This window comes from Squalius cephalus (assembly GCF_949319135.1).
Source record: "Squalius cephalus genome assembly, chromosome: 22".
Lineage (NCBI taxonomy): Eukaryota > Metazoa > Chordata > Actinopteri > Cypriniformes > Leuciscidae > Squalius > Squalius cephalus.
The window spans coordinates 22,256,417-22,277,076 of NC_137143.1; the positions used below are offsets into that span (position 1 = coordinate 22,256,417).

Genomic DNA, 20,660 nt, shown 5'->3' on the forward strand with positions numbered 1-20,660 from the left:
CACATACACACAGGAGAAAAGCTTTAAAAATACAAAAATAAACTACACAAAAGATCTTCTCCATCGTCGCTCACTAATTTTTTGGGAAGTTTTGCGTTTTTTTTCTTTCTTTTTTTTTTTTTTCATTTTCTTTTTTTTTTGTATGGCAAATCTCAGTTTTAGCAAAGTCTCTGTCCTGCCGGTAATGTACTTCCATGGCCATTTCTTTATCTGCAGTTCTGCCTCCATTTCTGCTTAATGCAAAAGTGCACAGACTTCACCAGAAGGCTTGAGTCCAGAACAAATCCGTATGCAGATCTAATTTCACTTCGCCATTTGAGTGAAAAAAATCCCCTCTTGTCTGAGGACAAGTGCTTGGTTTGTTTTCCCCATTTCTGTCCCCCTCACATGAAAATGACTCATCTCCATTCAGAAATCCTCCCGCCATGTCCACACATTTAACGTGAACTAAAACTTCACCCTGAAGTCCATCACAGAAAAGAGAGTAACTTCATTTGAGCCCAACTGACAGAACGAACATTACAAATATCTTAAAACTGGTGTTTGAATTCACTGAAGCAAGATACATGTATTGAAAGAAATGGGGGAGAAAGGAAGACTACAATGGAAAATGCAAATTAGTTTTTTTTCCCCTCCCACTCCAACTATGTTGAAAAATACTCAAAAATATGCAATGTGCTTTTCTCCATTCATACTATTAACACGAAAAAAAAAAAAAAAAAGAGCATTCCCTAGAAATGACTTCCTTGTTGATTTTTTGCCGTTTTAATAGATGGTTACAGTTGAAGATGTGTTGAATCCAGATGGTGGAGCGCTTTGAGTAGTGTAAGTCTTCCTGGTCTTGGAGGACGAATGGAGAGAGGGGCTTATTGGTCCATTCTTGCTTTCTTCTGACCAATCCCTTTCCTGCAATTAAACGTACATATATTTTAATACTCATTCGTACTCAAACCACTGTTCTGAAATTTAAGGCCAATATGACTTTTACTAAAGAACTTGATTTTATTTAGCAGGGATGCATTAAAACTGATATAAAGTGACAATACAAAACATTTATAATGTTAGAAAAAAATTCTCATTTAATAAATGCTGTTCTTTTGAACTTCATATTCATCAATGAATCCTTAAAAATTACAGCAGTTTCATTCATAACATTGATAACAACAACAGTGATAAGAAAGGTTTCATGATCACCAAATGAGAATATTAGAATGATTTCTAAACGATCATTTGGCACTGAAGACTGGAGTAATGATGCTGAAAATTCAGCTTTACCATCACAGGAATGTTACATTTGAAAATAGTTTAATAATACTGTTTAACTTATGTTTCATCAAATGCACTTTTATGATACTGGAGACATGGACACTTACGTATCTGGTGAAGAAACTGCTCTTTTTGGGGCAGGCTTTGCAGAAAGGCCATCTTTGTTAGACTCTACAAAGCGAGAAAAAAAACAGCAAATGTAAAATCCACCTTGTCACTGGCAGAAACAAAAATCTTTTCTCACCAAAGAAAACCTGTACCTTGCAGCCATCGCACTTGTGTAGCCGGGCCGTAACCTTTTTCATTGCGAGCGGCGATGCGGAAGATGATAGCGGGTTTGGTGGTATAGTCTATGTGGGCGTTGGACAGGCTGGAGGACTGAACCAGGCAGGAGGGGTTTGGCCCACAGTACACACGCATGAAGGCAAGCTGGGCCGGGGCCGAGGGTTTCGCCTCGGTGGTCTGGCTGCTCTGGATGGCCAAATACACTGAGTATTCTGTGATCTTCCCTGATGTCATCGATGGAGGCTCCCATGTAAGGTGGGCACCGTCTGGACTCTGAGGAGAGAAACAAGTGAAGAGATTACACATTTATATGGATGTAATGATTCATTTTCTTGTTGCATCAATTATAAATCCTACTGATCTGCATTGAATGTGAACAAGAACATTTTTTAATATACAGTATAAAGAAATAATAATTTTTTCATTAAGGATACATTCAATAGAAGTAAATGTCTTTTACTGTCACTTTTGATCAGTTTCAGAAATTATATATTTTTGAACTTTCCAATAAATGTATCTATTAAAGAAAGAGGGGGGGGGGGGGGGGGGGGTTGTCATGGTTTCCATGGTTTTCCCAAATCAGCATATTAGAATGATTTCAGAAGGATCATGGGACACTGAAAACTGGAGTAATGATGCTGAAAGTTCAGTTTTGCCATCACAGGATTAAATTAGTGCTGTCAAATTATAAATATATATATATGATTTTTCAATCAAATAAATGCAGTCTTAAAGACACTTCTTTAAAACAATCTTACCAACCCTAACGGTTTGAATGGTAGTGTAAACTGTTTGTGCTGGTCAGTAATTGATTCAAAATATATACAATTAGGTTATACATTATTAAATATAAATAAAGAAAAATCCTAATAAATACTACATTAAGTATTAAAGTTACTGAATTAAAGGGATAGGTCACCCAAAAATTTTAATTGTCAAGTTGTTCCAAACCTGAAACCCTCACAAAAGATATTTTGAAGAATGTCAGTAACCAAACAGTTGATTGACCCCACTGACTTCCACAGTATGGAGAAAAAAAATAAAAAAAATACTATGAAGTCAATGGGGTTCATCATCTGTTTGGTTACCGACATTCTTCAAAATTAATTTTGTGTTCAGCAGAAGAAATAAACTCATACAGATTTGGTACAACTTGAGGGTGATGACAATTTTCATTTTGATGTGAACTACCTTTAAAATCATAGTTTGGTGTATCGATAATTCTAAATTTAAAATTCAAAATGAAGTGAGAATCAAGTAATCAAGACAAGCATCCTATTCATTTAAACTTTTCCTTAAAAAAAAAAAAAAAGATTGTGCAATTCCTATTTAAAAAACATATCACGCATTTGATGGTGCTCTATTGATTATAACACCATATGTAACAAGTGCAAATTAAGATTTGATGTGTACCTTGCTGATCTTTATGGCACATGGTGCCCCCGGGAACCCTGGTAAACAAGTCTTGAAAGCAGATATTTCAGAAAAGGCTCCACGGCCACAAGTGTTTATACCCGCCACACGGAACTTGTAGGCGGTCCCGGGCTGAAGCTCCACCTTCTTCATCTGGCTGTAGTCAGGGATTGTGCCTGAATCATCCTGCAACAAAACAAGTTATGTCAGTATAATTACATTTTGAAATAAGCAATGTCACGGCGTCTAACAATATTGTATGAAGTACAATCTCATTATGGCTTACCTCAACATAAGTGGAGTCATCTGCAGGCATGTAGAAATGTGTTACAACCATATTGGTCACTTTGACAATGCCAACATCAAACCACTGGTTTTCTTTCTTCACTTGAGGTTTGACTGTAACAGTGGGTGGATTTTGTCTCTGTGGGGAGAAACAACAGAAAACAAGTTTTAAAAAAACTATTCTTCCACATTTCAATGCATATTATCGTGACCCTTTACCCATTATTAAACTTACCCCAGCCTGAATGCCATTGGCCACTTCAGTGAGAGCTGCAGCTGCCTGCATCTTAGCTGGACTGGCAACTACAACAGGTGCTAATGTGCTGGATGGAGCCAAGGCTACAAAAGGAATAAACAGAATTAAAATGGAACATGTGCACAAATATGACGTAACATCCTGACATAAACATTACATTCAGACTTTAAAATGTATTCATGGAAAAGACTTCACAATAAGCTTCCATTTCTTAAACATTATTTAACTGCATTAGTTAACATAAACCAACAATGAAATACTTCTAAAGCATTTATTGATCTTAATGTTAATTTCATCATTTACTAATATTACAATAAACAGTATTTTTTATTAACTAACATTAACAAAGGCTAATATATACTGTAACAAAAGTATTGTTCATTGGTAGTTAATGTTAGTTAACACGTTAACTAAAGGGACCTTATTGTAAAGTGTTACCTTTTTAATTGACAGGATATTTCAACTATAATGGTTCAAAACAACCAACATAGTCAATACTATTGAAGAGTAAATTGAAACATCACACATACTCTCTGCTGTGGTGCGAGGCAGCAGTCCGACTACTGTACTTGTGGCAGCGGCGGCCATCTCGTTGTGTCCATTGCTTTCTGAGGAGGGATCGTTTAGGCTGTCAGCTGGAGCCAGGCCCTCTGTGGGCAGTGCGGCCTGGGCAGCGGCTAGTTGCTGGGCTGCCTGAAGCTGCTGTTGCTGATGAACCAAAGCCGCCAGTTCCTGCTGGGTCAGAACGATGGGTATGGTGTGGGTCTGCTGGTCTTCTCCGGCATCTCCGTCACCTGAGCCTGAGGGGCAATGAGGAAGAAGATGCTTACTGTGAGTTTTAGACTGATTTTGAGGTTGGGATTTTGTTGATAAAGGATGGTGACTCACTCATAACAGCCTGCTGTGCTGCTTGTAGTACAGCCTGGATGGCGAGGGCCTGGGCCTCCTCTGTCGCTGCAGCCTGGGCCGCTGCCTCTGCGGCTGCCGTAACAGCCAGCTCCTCTGGGGTCAGACCAGTCACCATCAGCGTTGTGGGTTGTACGTCCGACATCAGCTCTGGTGGCAAGGTCAGTGCCTCGGCCTGAGATGCTGATGCCGCCTCTACACCCTCCATCTACAAGAAAAGAACAGCATTTATTGAAATAGTAAAATAAATCTTGATGTAACATTATAAATGTCTTTACCGTCACTTTTAATGTGTCCATGCAGAATAAAATTATTTACTTTTATATATTAAAATGTATCTATTTTCTTTAGACATTAGATCATTTGTCCTTACTCATATTTGAAAATTAATTATTAAAAGTTGTATGCATTAGTCTTAATTTGCAATAATAACTGGAAATTGTACAGCCAGAATGCAAACGACTATACCTCTGCTGTTGGTAGCTGCTCCTGAGCGGTTTCTCCCTCTGCCATGCTAGAAGCGTCATGCTCCATGGGCACCGCCCCTGCCTCTGCCTGGCTCTCTGCCTGCATGGCTACCGCCATGGCTTCTCCCTGGAAGTCACTTGGCAAGGCCGCTGCCTCCGCCTGGAAGTCACTAGGCATAGCTACTGCCCCCGCTTCTGCCTGGAACTCTGCCTGCATGGCAACTGCCTCCGCTTCAGCCTGGCCTTCTGTCTGCAAGGACTCTGCCTCCGAGCTCTCCATAACAACCGGCTCAACTTCTGCCTCTGTGGAGGACTCCGTGATGGAAGAAATAGACTGCAGGAGAAGGACAGAGAAAGAAAAATTGGTGACGTTAGGAATCCCTCTTTTTTCTCAACCCTCCCCTCCTACCACCTTCAATCTAACATTTAGGTCGGCTTCAACTGTATGCATCAGTTCCCAAAAGTCTCACCCTACAACTTCTGTAATCTGGATGCAAATATTATATTGAATGAGTGAAGTAAAGTTAGGGTATCTGCAGAGTTTTTAAAATTAAATTTAAGACTTAAATATAATTGAACTTTTAAGTACAATTTTCCTGTTTCACATGTATTACTACAATTCACACCCCACCACCAAAAAGATATCTCTGATTCTTTTCATTAGTATTGTATTGATACTCGTGAAATAAAAAATAACCAGAAAAAAAAATTATGAATAATACAGAAGATCATTAACAAGGCCAAAATACACCGGGACGCTTATTTTGAAATGTCCATGCTTGACTACTACCAGCTGCTCAGTTAAAAAGATGACGGAGATCAAATTTGATATAAAGTATCTTAAAACAATCTACAACGTATTACAATAAAAAAAAAAACAAAGTAAACTATCACAATTCAGCAACAGTAGATCATAAGTAATCGCTTGGCATAAGTATGTGGCATTCACTGACTGCAAACTGCTCTGAAACCACTGTAGTGAGTCTGAGTCTGTAGAACATGCAACAGCGCCACGTTTTGACTTTGAACATGCAGAACACTTATTTAGTTCAATAATCTTTTGAAGGCATACCATGATTCCTGGTTTTTAGTTCCCAAATTTAAGAACCCTTAAAAATTATTTTATTTGACCATTTAAGACTTTCTATTACCTTAAATTTGATCAAACTGAACTTTTTAAGGACCCAAAAAAAATGGGTGGCATTTTGACTTAAGGTATGTCGATTGCATTGGATTCATAATTTAGCATCAAACTTAAGTACAGAGTTTGCATCTCCACTCACTGGAACAGCTGGTCCGGGTAGAGGCGTGGCCTGTGTGACTGTGGTAATGGCTCTGCTCTGGGGCGCAACAGTGGACGGCAGGCCCTCTGTGCTGGTGGCAGATTCTGATGCTTCACCACTCTGCTGGGCTAAATGCACAAAAGAAATCATTACCATAAACCTTTAAAAGACAAAAGTACAAATGGGAATAAACAAGAAAAAGGAAACTAGTTCAATTTATCAGTGGACAAATTTGGTGAGATTTCCTACAATAAAGTAGCAAGTTACTAATTTAAATCTCTTCCAGCACAAGTAAACAGTGCTTTGTGATGGGCTCAAACTCTTGACAGCAGACGTCAGAATGCTCAAACTGTTTTCAGCCAAGACATATTAATTTTTTTTTTTTTAATGTTGCAGATGATTTCTATTTCAAATAAATTCTGTTCTTTTGAACTTTACATTAATCAAAGAACCCTGGGGGGGAAACAATCATTAGTTTCCACAACAATTGTAAGCACAGCACAACTTTTCTTTTTCACTTTGATAATAGTAAAAAAAAAAAAAAGGTTTCTTGACCACCAAATCAACATGTCAGAATGATTTCTAAAGGATCATGAGACACTGAAGACTGTAATAATGCTGAAAATTCAGCTTTGCCATCACAGGAATCAATTATATAGAAAACAGTTATTTTGAACTGTATTTTGTATATTTCACAATATTACTGTTATACTGCATTATTACATGGCTTGGTTGAATTCTAATGAAGAATGCGGTCTGTTATTTCTTGATAACAGACCGCTGCTAAGTATAACACACCGTTGCCATGAAAAACAGAGCGTTCTATGGACGCAGGATTCTAACCGTAGAGACGGAACAGACTATTTTCCTGAGCGGAAGCAATACAATCGTTTTTAAATCAACAACCCCGACAGGCTGATCAGGATTTGAATCAGCCTGAAGGGGTTGTATTCGCTATAACAACCGCCTCGCTCTACATTATCCCTTACTTATAAACCCAACCAAAACTTTCAATTGGTGGTGTAAATAATGTTTGTGTGAAAGCTGAAGATGAATCTTTCTGAAATCTGAAGTACCTGTTCCCTCATCTGTCTCCATACTGCAGGTAGCAGTGGTGGCAGTGTTGGTGGTGCCCGTTTCGTGGGTCTCACAAGGTGGATTTGAGCAAACTCTCTGCACCTCTCCTGTTTGGTTTCCGCCCATGTTAGATGAAGCCGTGGTGGCCGTGTTGGTGGTGCCCGTCTCGTGGGTCTCACAAGGTGGATTGGAGCAAACTCTCTGCACCTCTCCTGTTTGGTTTCCGCCCATGTTAGATGAAGCAGTGGTGGCCGTGTTGGTGGTGCCCGTCTCGTGGGTCTCACAAGGTGGATTTGAGCAAACTCTCTGGACCGCTCCTGTTTGGTTTCCGCCCATGTTAGATGAAGCCGTGGTGGCCGTGTTGGTGGTACCCGTCTCGTGGGTCTCACAAGGTGGATTGGAGCAAACTCTCTGCACCGCTCCAGTTTGGTTTCCTCCCATGTTTGATGAAGCTGTGGTTGCTGTGTTGGTGGTGCCCGTCTCGTGGGTCTCACATGGTGGGTTTGAGCAAACTCTCTGCACCGCTCCAGTTTGGTTTCCTCCCATGTTTGATGAAGCTGTGGTTGCTGTGTTGGTGGTGCCCGTCTCGTGGGTCTCACAAGGTGGATTGGAGCAAACCCTCTGCACCGCTCCAGTTTGGTTTCCTCCCATGTTTGATGAAGCTGTGGTTGCTGTGTTGGTGGTGCCCGTCTCATGGGTCTCACATGGTGGGTTTGAGCAAACTCTCTGAACACCACCCATGTTGGCAGATGCTGTGGTGGCAGTGTTTGTTGTACCCGTTTCATGCGTTTCGCAGGGCGGGTTGGAGCACACTCTCTGTACTGTGCCAGCTGGTCCAGTGCCCATATTTGCCGTCGCTGTGGTGGCAGTGTTGGTGGTGCCCGTCTCATGAGTCTCACAGGGGGGGTTGGAGCACACTAGAGTAACAGTGCCAGAAGCTTCGCCTGCACCAGACTCTGAAGAGGTGGGCTGCTCAGACGTGGGAGAGGCCAGAATGGAAACGGGCAGATCTTGGCCAGGCTGAGCCTCCACACCAGTGGGTGTAGTTATGAGAGTCACCTGGGTGGGCTATTAAGAAAGGATGACAAAATTAGTGACTACAGATAGTTCTTTTTTCAGCGAATTTAATGTAAATATTGTGTAAAACTGTTCATTTTAAATACAGCAATTTTTTTGCATCCTTAAATAGTATTTTATACCATTAACATATAGTTATAATTATTTGTTATTATACATTATATAAACTATACTACAGTTTAGGGTAAATTTTTTAAACAAATATTTATATTCAGCAAGAACACACTAAATTGTCATTTATAGTTTTGCTAAATGTAGATGTCTACATCAAATAAATGATCTTTTTAACACTGTTCAAAGAATCCTGAAAAACAGAACCATTTTAAATAGTGATCATAAGAATAAGAATAAGAATAAATGTTCCTTGAGCACCAAATGACTTAAGGATCATTTGACACTGAAGACTGGGGTAATGATGCTGAAAATTCAGCTTTGCATTACAGGAATAATAAAAAATAAAATAAAAACTACAGCCATATCAATTTATCAATTGGGGAGGGGGGGGGGGGGGGGGGTGTGTAAATATATTATATATTTAACTATATAATATAACTACATAATAGTTATAAAAAATAACTTAATGACACACAAAATGGCTGCAGTAATGAAAGAATAATTAAATACAAATAAAAATCTAATCAGAAAAGATCAAGTGGTTCTAACCTGCATGTTGGAGGTGACAGTGGTCAGGTTGGTCTGAGCAGCTGACACAGCAGTGGCATTGATGACTTGGTTGGAGAGGGTGGCAATCGTGCCCAGAGTGGTGATGGGGGTTGCGAGGGTGGCATTGGCACTGGCTAGGCTTCCTCTGGCTAAGCTGGTAGAAACGGTTCCTGTGACTGTGCCAAGAGTTGTTACACCTTGGAAAGAGGACAGGCACAGCGAGAGGGAAATACTTTAATCATTCATCAATAGCAGTTGCTGAATTACACTTGGCAGAGAAGCATGAAGTCTTTCAGGAACATTAACTTTTGACTATCAAGTTCACATCCTTACCAGTTGTTCCCTTGACAACCAGCGTGGTTACAGTTGGCTTGACCCCAGATACTGGAGACACAAGACGCACTCCTCCCATCGGCATGGTGCGAAGAATGGTTCCAGGCTGACCAGGGGCTCCCTTCAGAACAACCTTAGGAGAGAAAAACCCAACCCAGGTAAGAAAACAGACCTCCAAATGCTCCAAGGACATCAGCTTTCCACCAGATATTCTGACCCCAATACCTGTGTTAGGCCTTGCTGGCCAGCTGCTGTACCAATCTTAGGCATTGTTGTAATGAATTTGCCAGGAGTTCCTGTTCCAGATGTCATCACCTTTGTGGTGTAGATGGTAATGGGGCTCTTCATCCCGGTACTACTAGTCACGCCTACAATGGAAAACAGGCACTCATTAAGTGCAAGTAAATAAAAACTATATAAATCTATTATTACTACTACTAACTATTATTATTAGTTGTGAACAATAATAATTATTATTGCTTTTATTATTATATAAATTTAATGATACATATAATACAATTATATTTATTTGTTTAATTTATATAATTGCAACTAATTGTTATTAATATTATTAGTGTTGTTAACAGTAATAATAATAATAATAATAATAATAATTAATGACACTTAAATATAAATAAAACAAATGTATTTAGTATTATTACTACTAGAAGTAATTATCATAGCTGTAGTTAACGTTAACGTTAACGACAACAACGACAACAACAACAACGACAAATTATATATTACTGCCTCTCCTACTACTAATAATCATTAATATCTCTTTAATCTGGACAACAAAACAAAAATAACTAGGGTTGGGTATCGTTTGAGGTTTTTTCGAGGTTAAATGCATGTAAGTGAATGTGTTTTGTCATTTAAGAAACTTTTATAATGATCATGATTCATGTTAGTTGATCTATAACGCACAATGGGCACCATGTTAGTACGCATCGCAGTTCAAAGAATTGTGTCTGTCAGATTTACAACACGTCAATTCATCCATTTCTCCCAAAATACATGAAAGTAAGTGAAGTGTGAGAAGAATAGAGTAAATTTTATAGTTACCTACACAATGTGTATCTAAACACGTCATCAATTTATAATTGAAAGGATTGTTATTGCTGCTTCCATAGACAACAGTGTGTATTTTACAAACTATAAATGTATTGTTTTGCTAGTACTTGTGTATTTAAATGTCTGAAACCTAAAACCTTATGTGGTTGAAAACACTGAATAGTTGTGATCTATGACAGCGCTGAGTGCGTCCATCTCTGGCTCAGCGCCAGCCAACGAGCGAATGCAGATTTGAATTTAGCAGTTGATGATCACGCGATCTGAACGTTCTAATCTCACCGGTGTGAACAATCGTACGCGTCAAAGGGTTAACTAGCAATCACATGCGGTGATGATGCTTCTTAAGTCATTAACCAGAGGCTAAATATTTCAACCGACAGCTGAAGCATTTAAGTGGCAACGAAATGTGCGTTTTGATATGGTCCGGTTACATACCGGTTACTTGGGTACCGGTTCCATATTGGGACCGGGTTTCGGTACCCAACCCTAAAAATGACACTTCTTGACAAAATGGTTTACCTGCAGCTCCCTGCTGTAGAGCAGACATTGGGATTGTTTTAATGATAGTGGTAGTGCCCGGTTTGTTGGTAGTGGGGGACATGCCACTGATGCCCAAGATAGTGGGCTTGTTTCCTGTGCCACTGGCTTGACTGGTGGTAATTATGGTAGTTGGTTTTCCATCCGCAGATGTTACCAGCTTCAGAATGGTGCCGGGTGGAAGGGTACCCTTTGACTATGGAATGAGAATGACGTTAAAATGTATATTATTTCAAATTATAAATAATGTAAGTGTCTGAGAAACTTAAAACGAGTTATACTTATGTTTAACATACTTGTAAAATCTGAGCCAGTGGGTTGGAGGTGGCCTGTCCAGTCAAAGCAGCCGTCTGGACCGGTTTGGTCTGTACCATTGACACCATCTTGCCCAAGTTAGAGATCTAAAACAAGAAAAAAAATATATAAATAATTAAATGATAAATAGTCCATTCAATGTTTTTCCCATTCAGGTTTTTCCCATGCCAGAATTTAAAATATACTGTACCAGGTTTCCTCCCATGGAAAGTGGACTCTTGACAAGAGTGATGGTCTTGGTGACTCCGCCCACCATAGTGGTCACAACCTGAGCCTGCTGTGCTACGGTAACTGTGCCAGACTTGTGCACTGTGATGATGGGCCGAGCACCTGTATTTGGACTGGAAACCGTCGGAGTGCCGACCTGTGCAGCGGCGGTCTTCAGCATGCGAGTGGCAGGGTTGCTTACCTACGACAAAAAAAAAAAAAAAAAAAAATTGTGTCATGAGACTAGGGCTGGCCGATATGACTGCAGACGAGCAACGTGACAAATTTCCACATAAATATAGAATTCAACTGATGTGTGGTCACATACAAGCTAATGCAAGTTTTGTATTCAGCTCATTCAATCAAAGCTTTGCAGTTTTGAGTGTTTTATTTTTTAACCCAAACATTACATGTGAAGGTATGCTACCTTTAAAATTTTTTGGGTTGCTAAAATTTTGGGTTCTGCAAGTCTCTTATGTTCACCAAGGCTGCATTTATTGGATCAAAAATACAGTAAAGTAGCGAAATAACTATTTTAATTCATTTATTAATGTGATGGCAAAATGTCATTAATTTAGTCACTCCAGAGTCACATGATCCCTCAGAAATTATTCTATTTGGTGCCACTGCTCAAGAAACATTTATTATTACCACTGTTGAAAACAGTTGTGCTGCTTAATATTTTTGTGAAAAAAATTCTCTCTCATTAACCATTACAGTCGTATCTGACTCTTGATGATTCTTTGGCCATCAGACTGTCCATGATTTTTCTTGGCAATGTTTTCTCCGGGGTAGGTTACCAGGTCTTTCCCCAACCCTCCCAATTACATGCTTGGCACTCACACACAGCCAAATTTGGCATGTCCAATCCACCTAACCTGCGTGTCTTTTGGACTGTGTGGGGGAAACCGGCGCACCCAGAAGAAACACACGCTGCCACAAGGAGACCATTTTTTGGCCGATCTCTATTCCAGACTTGAGCACAAACTGCATTGCAATCATAACCCAAAATGTAATTTGTGTGGAAATATTATGAAGTCTGTAAACAGGAGATTAACACACAGGCAAGAGATGGAACACGCTGAAGACAGATTACTGTACCAGGCACAGCAAGCTCACTGTTTGCGATTCCCGAAATCTTGGAAGAAAAATATCAATATTGAATTGGGGGTGAGGTTTATATGAATATATCTATAAAGGGAATTGACTGTTCTTCTACTGTTGAAATGAGTATTCCATAGATACCCAGAAGGTCTACTTTTTCAGGTTAGAATCCAAAGTGCAGATCCATGCACACTCTTAACGGCTAACATTGCCCACAACTCATTGCATGTTGGACGAGTATTCGATTAGAACTACAAATGCGAATAAAAGGTTTAAAAAACCACAGACATGGTGGGTGCGCGAGTCCGACGGTTAAGATAAAGAGGTTTGAGTGATTAATAATCAGTAATCTAACCTGACAAAAATATATTTATTCAATGTTATCCACATTATCTTTCATCTGCAACAGCATTGTGAACTTTTGTGATCCATTAAACAAGCAATTATGATGAAGTAGTATGTCCCAAAGCTTGCCAACTCTTCTGCTACACACTCAAAAGCATGTACGTTTTTCTTCACAACAGTACATACTTGTAGAGCACAGTATAAATAGGCGAATTGGGACGCAGCAACAGTGACAATCTTAAGATAATTACCATGACAGGTGATGCCACTTTAACTGTGGTGGGGTGAGCAGTGGACCCAGGTGTCATAGCCATCGTTTTGACAATTGTAGCCCCAGCCGGCATACTGAGAACAGTGGCTCCGGGGGAAGGAGGGATTTTCTGTGTGGCTGCAGCAGCTGCAGCCAAAGCTGCCATTCCACTCATCTGAGGGCTGCTGCCGATGACCTGAAAAAAAAAAAAAAAAAAAAAAAAAAAGATTAAAAGTAGACATTTGAATAAAACAATTTATGAGTTATCAACGGTTTTAAAGATTCCACCTTTACTATTCACTTCATACCGTTCCTTGAGTGGTCTGTGGTGGCACTACCATGCGAACACCTGCAGGAAGTGATGTCACAGTGACTGGGGATTTTCCAGCCTGGCTGGCTTGGCGCACAGTGACAATCGATGCCCCGGTGCCTGACTGAGGGGCTGCAACTTTCAGAATAGCTTAAATATAAAATAAAAAACATAAAATTATCATTTAATACAAATACTATGAAAAAAATGCTTTAATTTAATATTACATTTAAGTAAACAGAAGATATTACTGAACTATTAACAATTTAACAAATCTGTACCTGGGCCACGTGCCGTTGAGGCAGCTAGAGGACTTGCGGGCGTGGTGGGTAAAACTGAGGCAGTGGGCGAAGCAGCCTGGGGCACGAAGGTGATGCCACTATGCGGCAGACTCTGAGCAGACGGAGCAGCTGCAGCGGGCGCTGGACTCTTAGGCGAGTTTCCAGGGAGGGAGGGAGCTGCATTGAGGGCTGGTGATGTGGCAGCAGTGGCTGTTGGGATATCATATTTCTGAAGCTGAAGCAGGTACATGTCTGCTGTAGACACCGCTCCCCAGCTAACCTCTAAAGAATTTGTGTTGGCCCGGACGAGCTGTACCCGTGAAGGAGGATTAGGTCGCTCTGCAAAAAAAAGAAAAAGAAAAAAGAAAAGAAAAATTATGCATGATTTAATACATTCAGCTTATGCAAAAAAATACTCAATATGTAACTTTTTATGCATTTGGATATTTTTACAATGCAGTTTAACTGTGTCAGAAATACTTATTACTGCATATCTGCTGTACTCACCTGTCTCTAGGTACCACAGGTCTTTGCAGCACACCTGATTGTTCCAAGCTTTGCGGTACCCATCACGTCCACTCCAGACATAAAGTCTGTTGTTAATGGCAACAGTGCAATGTCCTGCTCGTGCACGTGGTATGTTGTCCTCCAAAGTGTCCATCAAAACAGTCTCCCATGACAAGGCGTCTAAAAGGAAGCTCATTTTTTATGACATCCAAACATTTCACACACAGGAATGGCATGATACCAAACATTAAAATACCAGTATATACTGCCATTCAAATGATTTAAAGAAATTCATACTTCTAATCAGCAAGGATGAATTAAAATGATCAACATTGACAGCAATGACATTTGTTGCAAAAGATTTCTATTTCAAATAAAATTTGTTCTTCTGTACTTTATGTACATGTTCATGTTTCCACAGTTTTCAACATAATAAGAAGAAATGTTTCTTCAGCAGCAAATCATCATATTAGAATGATTTCTGAATGATCATGTGTATAATAACAGTTTGGCCTTTAGTTAAATCCCTTTAAACACTACATGTACTTTATAGCAAGAACATACCCAAGTTCAGGCAGGCCAGTGTGTTTGTACACTTCCACTCCTTCTCATGTGTAGCCACCTTCACATCATCCATCACCAGGGGAACCCAGCCACCGAAAACATACATTCTACAAATAAAGCATATAAAGGGATTAAAAGTCAGTAATGCCATTGTGTACATTTAGGGAATGCATGTGGTGAAGCAATTCTAGATTACACTGAAACTTACTTGTTTGTAATAGTGGTGGCTGAGTGGAGGCTACGGGGGAGGGGAGCAGTGCCGCTTATTGCAGGCTTGTTCCAGGTCAGCGTATCTGAAAAGCAAAGAATGGCCTAATTATTGCTTAACCCAATTGATTGATCGAATGAATGAACTATTTGTGGCAAACACCACAGCAAAAACAGCCGTAATCTTCATACCAATATCTAATGTCCAAAGATCTCCCAAACGACAACCACTCATTCCTCCATATATAACAAGACGGGACTTCTTAGTAGTTTTTTCAGTATAAATTACAGCAGTGTGGCTCTCTCTTGGAGGAGGCAGTACTCCATACGTGACTGGTATGTCCCAGCCCACAACGTTGGAGCCCGGACGCAGTTCGAGGGTATAAAGGTCATTCAAATATCTGGAAGCACACATAAGTGAGTCTATGAATAAAACGATATAAATACATTTATTTACTAACCACATTATTATATGGTAGGAATACCTGGGAATATTGTTCTTGGGGTCTTCGCTGTCATTGGCAAGCCCCCCAAAAAGATAGCACTTGTTGCCCACAAGAGAAAAACTGTGGCCCAGACGAGGACATGGTGGTGCTCCATTTTTAGGGGCTTTTGGTTTCAATTTTTTCCATTCCCACCTGCTTGCCTGATAATCATAACCATAGTGAGATAATTTCAGATCTGTACTGACAGAGTCAACAACAATCAATAAAGGCTGGACTACACAACATGACTTTTAAAATCTGAGCAGATTTTAAAACTTCATAAACAGTTACAAAGAAAAACTGGGCATCATACACTACAGAAATGAGGATTGCACACTATCAGACTTTCAAGTCGTTCCAAACACAAACTTGCGCAGATGCATGCACCTTCATGGCTATAAGATGTATGGCAAATAAAAACAATGTTAGAAAAAAATTCAATCAAACATGTTTGATGATATCCGACTGGATGGAATCATAGTCTGAAGCTGAAAAAAATAGAGTCCGTGCCCATCATATTATACTACGCGATTTTCTGTGAAATCTGTCAATAGACTGCCCAAAATCAGCAGACCAGATATGACTTTCGGTAACTAGCGTCAACTCCTCCATACTACAAACCTGGGCAAAAGTTATGTAGTGTATTCCAGCCTTTAGTCACATAACAGAGTGATTTTAAAGAAGTTTTTCCTTACCTGTAACTCATAAAGGTCATTGCTGTACTTTCCATATTCCACCATTCCACCAAACACTAATAGTCGTGTACCATCACATACAAAACCATAAGCCGCACAGCCTGGAGGAATGTCTCCACGAACAGCTGGTATGAACCATTGGTTTGTTGCTGAAAAAGAAAAAAAATATTTGATTGTTCAGTCAATGTCTCAGTGATAAGGTGTAGACGACTTGCAATAAAACTCTTGCAATTCAGCATATCTGGAGGTGAAGACAATGTCAATAAAAAGCACTTTTTAACTATCAACATAAAATGGAGAGTAGGACAAAATTCTAAGAAATGGGGAGGTTCAAGTTCAAGTTTGGTGAATGGTAGTCTCAGCATCAGACGACACGCCCATGGACTGTTGGCTGAACGTCTGATGCATATGGCACACTTTTCTGGAAACACTTCAGGAGTTTCGAAGTCGCAATCTGATTGGTTGAATTTCTACAAGATGTTTGGGAGATGTGTGTGTTGCGTTCTTTAACGGTCCGCCTGGAAACAAATGCTGTGACGCCAAAACCCCTCGTGGAAGAAAGTCGTTGTGTTTACAACTGTGACAATGAGCGTTTACCAGGATTAACTGAACGCTGGATTTTCAAAAGTATGTGAAGTTCGCGGCTCTATTGTTGCAGTAAACTTGCACAACATTCTTGAATGAATAATTTATTAGATGCACGCTGGTCTGTTATTGTAGGGACATCGACATTATATTTGCATGCCTCTAAACATGACGCGGAACAAAACGAACTGTGATTGGTTTGCATTACATGTCAGTAAAACGTCCTCTTGGTCAAGGAAAGCTGCGATAGAAACCAAACCTTCTTGCATCAATCTGAAGATCTGGCTATGCGAGACTAGGTAAATGGTGACCTGCGAATTCGTATTGCGTGAAGACTTGACCAATAGAAGAACTATACATCACGCTGTGATCTCTAAGGCTGCGTTTACACTTTGCATTAACATGCGACCTGTATCCGGATGTTGTCCATTTACACATTGAAAAGACAAGTTTCCCCTCCTCTCTCCAGGAATTGCTGCAGGTAGCTGTGTGATTTTGCCATACAGTCAAGTACATCGCAAATATACTGAAATGTTTGCTTTCGCAACCTAAAGTTGCAGAACCATTCATTTTCTGTAAAGAACCCGAATTTTTCCCACCACAACTGGCAATGTTCTCGGATACGTTTCTCTGTACTGTTTCCATTACGGAATCTATCCACACATTATTAGTACTTGCAGCCTCTTTATCCTCCTCATTTTGAGAGATTTGGAAAATGTACCACGACTAAAAACTGTTTTTAAAAGAAAACCCACCACTTCAGGTCGACTTTGGAGCCATCCTTTTTTTTTTTTTTTTTTTCGTGGGAATGCAAGAGCTGATCTGTTATCCAGATACAGAAGCCATTTGATGTGGACAGGTATAAACACACCGTGTCCTGATTGGCTTATGATCCGATCTGCTTGATCGGATCACGGTGATCGCATGTTAATGCCAAGTGTAAACGCAGCCTATGCTGAATTAAAAGAACACACAAACTTTGTCACGATGAAACTGAAGTAGCGACAGATATTTTTCTGTATTGTGAGGTACATCCGAGTGAAACAGAAAAAATAAACAATTTATGGACATTTCAATTAAATTAGGTCAAAACATTTTAAAAATGAAACATATGCACAAATGGATTGTTAATAATAAGATCTATAACATGCATTTAAAAAATAGATAGGGTGAATTTTCATTTCATGCCAACTTTAAAGCTGCAGCCAGGTAACTAAAAACATTGTAACATTGCAGTAAAGTGGAGTACATTGTATGTTTTATATAATGCATTTATTATATTTTATATATATTGAATTTAAGTTTTTAAAAAAGGCGCCACAGAGTAAAACATCATCTCTCGTTCTTTGCCGTGTCTAAAGAAAGTTTAGTGAGACTGTGCCTTCAGAATTGAATGACAAGAAGAGAATTTTACAGAGGAGTCACAGAGGAATTATGTTTTTGGCTACATTAGGAAGACTGTGAGGTAAATAAGCAATCTGGAAATCAAGTGTTCTTCCACTATGACCCATGAATGAAAGTTAATTTATAAAATGCAATTCATATAGCCTACATTTCATATAGAAAGTATTTTAAACGCGTTATCAATATCACATAACATTTCTGGAAAAACCTAAGGCATCTAATGCAAAGTATTGTTTACTGCACCTTAATTTCCACATTATTGCTAGCCTTATTGTGGGCTAAACAGCCACAGTGCTCAGAGAAAGATAACAAAAAGGCGCACTGGTGCACGTGCAAGAGGGGCGTGCGCGTGACGCGGCGGCGGCTAACGTCCATTTATGTTTTATGGCGCCTTTTTCCCTCATAGTCACAACATAACAATCGACCTGCAGACTAGACGCGGCTCTGAACCACCACAAATATTGCAAAAATCACACGGGATGTTTCATATACATACATGTAAGCAAAATGTATAGTTTTCTCCGTAAAGCAGACGTGACTATGGCTCCGTCTTCATACTCTCGCGTTACAAAAGATAGTGAAAACACAGAGCACATTTAGCAGCGATTTGCAAGCATTACGTAGCTTGTATGCATGTACAAACTTTCCGCACATGCAAACAATTTACTTACCAGTATTATAAACGTGCAACTCGTCAACGATTCCTTCGTTTCCTCCACCGAAAACGACCATCAGCTCCTTGATGGCTACGGCTCTGTGTCCGTGTCTCGGTCGGGGTACCGGCCCGGACCACCCCAGAACCCGCTTCCATCGCGGCTGCAGTGCAGCTCCGGTGGTTCCAGGCACAACGGAACCGGGGGACGTCATGTCCTTTTACTGGAAAAAATAATGCACTTCAGCGACTCTTAGCCACAAATATATATCCATTCTGTAAGCTTAAGCCAACGCAAATATTTCACACACGACCCTGGTATATATTAATAAACACTTTCTGCATAAATATATGCATTGTAATAACATTACAGCGGTGCAATTAAAGTCTTACACAGTGTGGGTAATTCAGAAGTTTGATTAATTCAGGAATGCCGCCATTTTGGCGCTTGTAGGCGGACTAAAAGCCGGTCAACTTGTCTAAAATACCGCGTGCAGCAGCTTGAGCATCGAAAATTACACATACAGAAAACCACACTGCATTAAGTTCTAGATACAAAGCAAACAACAAAATTACATCATCAAGTTAAATGTCCCTGGTGCAGAAAGAGTATCAACCCATGGAAGTCGCCATCTTGAAACAAGCCTCCGCCAGTCTGAAAAATGGCGGCGCGGCAAATAAAAACAAATTTTAGTCAGCCCAGTAGGAAATGCAAATAAAACTCTATACGAACTGCGGGAGTTATGTTTTCTAAAATATAATTCAAGTCAAAAGCTGCAAAACTAAACAAAGATACAAACTCAGAGACTACTCGAAACCCAGTCCCCATTTGCTGCAGAAGGCTATTTTCATGCCTCTCTGGGAGTCGCCATCTTGTCAGCCGCTCAAAATAGCAACAATAATACATTTTAAAAGTACGATTTTTCTCCAGTGCAATGCAGATTCAGAAAATCGACAGAGTTCTGCAATTTCCAAGCGGTCTGAGCATTTAAGCGAGATTTTTGGGCGTGCATGAAATCATGCAGCGGAATGCGGTTACTAACAGCGCAACAAAAACAGACATCTAGTTACGTTGTTACGTCCACAAATAAATACGTAAGCGCAAATACATCCCGCTACATACTGTGAGAAAATATGTTTGAGCAAGTCTCCTCCGAGCGAAAAAAGTCGATGGATGGATTTTTATTTAATTCATGCCGCCCCGGTGTAAGCAGCCATCTTGTCGTTAAATCAGCCCACTAGCAGCTCCCACAAGAAAAATGGCGGCTAAGTTTATGTTCGCGATCAAAAAATACACATTTCGGCTTAATGCAGTCTCTTCGCCATCGATCATACGTACGAGATTCGTATTGCAATATCCAGGTAGATCTTTTGACGGTCTGTTTTTGAGATGATAGTCCAGGTTCATCCAAAATTGTTAAGAAGTATCCACTCTCATGCCTGCCTGGAAGCCGCCATGTTCTTGACAATGTACAGCCGCTCCTGCAGCCACCCGCAACAAATATGGCGGAATTACCACGTCCTTAACTAGAGCTCTTTGTGAAACGCTCTCACAGTTTAGAAATACAATCCTGCATTTCTTTAGCAATAGTTTTATAATTATTATACCATTATAGGTATGTATTTGAGATTAGCTAAAACTATCGAGATAATTTGAACATATTTTTTACACTTTATATATTTAGGGCTTATTGTCCCACACTAAAGATGGCGACCTAAGTCGAAGTTTATTGATAGATTTTCCCCTCTGCCGCATTTTCGTGCAATCCACAAATATGCATTAATAAATTTAACTTAATGTTAAATAATACCTCACTTTATCGCCTA

General features: G+C 39.8%; 1 protein-coding gene across 3 annotated transcripts; it reads right to left on the reverse strand.

The window, feature by feature from the left end:
- Positions 1-633: 633 nt before the first annotated feature.
- On the reverse strand, positions 634-20,317 carry hcfc1a (host cell factor C1a). 3 transcript variants are annotated; one of them, XM_079857610.1, is made up of 28 exons: positions 20,173-20,317; positions 18,853-19,057; positions 16,193-16,341; positions 15,498-15,658; positions 15,205-15,413; positions 15,014-15,098; positions 14,806-14,912; positions 14,242-14,421; positions 13,735-14,073; positions 13,452-13,603; positions 13,145-13,339; positions 11,428-11,646; positions 11,219-11,323; positions 10,905-11,118; positions 9,537-9,679; positions 9,312-9,444; positions 8,979-9,175; positions 7,238-8,306; positions 6,162-6,289; positions 4,880-5,212; positions 4,394-4,619; positions 4,036-4,305; positions 3,485-3,588; positions 3,251-3,388; positions 2,965-3,150; positions 1,527-1,824; positions 1,374-1,437; positions 634-906 (listed from the first exon to the last, which is right to left on the reverse strand). In XM_079857610.1, exons 2-28 carry the CDS (start codon positions 19,046-19,048, stop codon positions 867-869), a joined length of 5,640 nt encoding a protein of 1,879 aa, XP_079713736.1. In that variant the 5' UTR covers positions 19,049-19,057; positions 20,173-20,317; the 3' UTR covers positions 634-866. The 3 variants fall into 3 exon arrangements, with proteins under 3 accessions (XP_079713736.1, XP_079713737.1, XP_079713738.1); XM_079857611.1 differs by lacking the exon at positions 20,173-20,317 and adding an exon at positions 19,957-20,082; XM_079857612.1 differs by lacking the exon at positions 20,173-20,317 and adding an exon at positions 19,410-19,490.
- Positions 20,318-20,660: the final 343 nt, after the last annotated feature.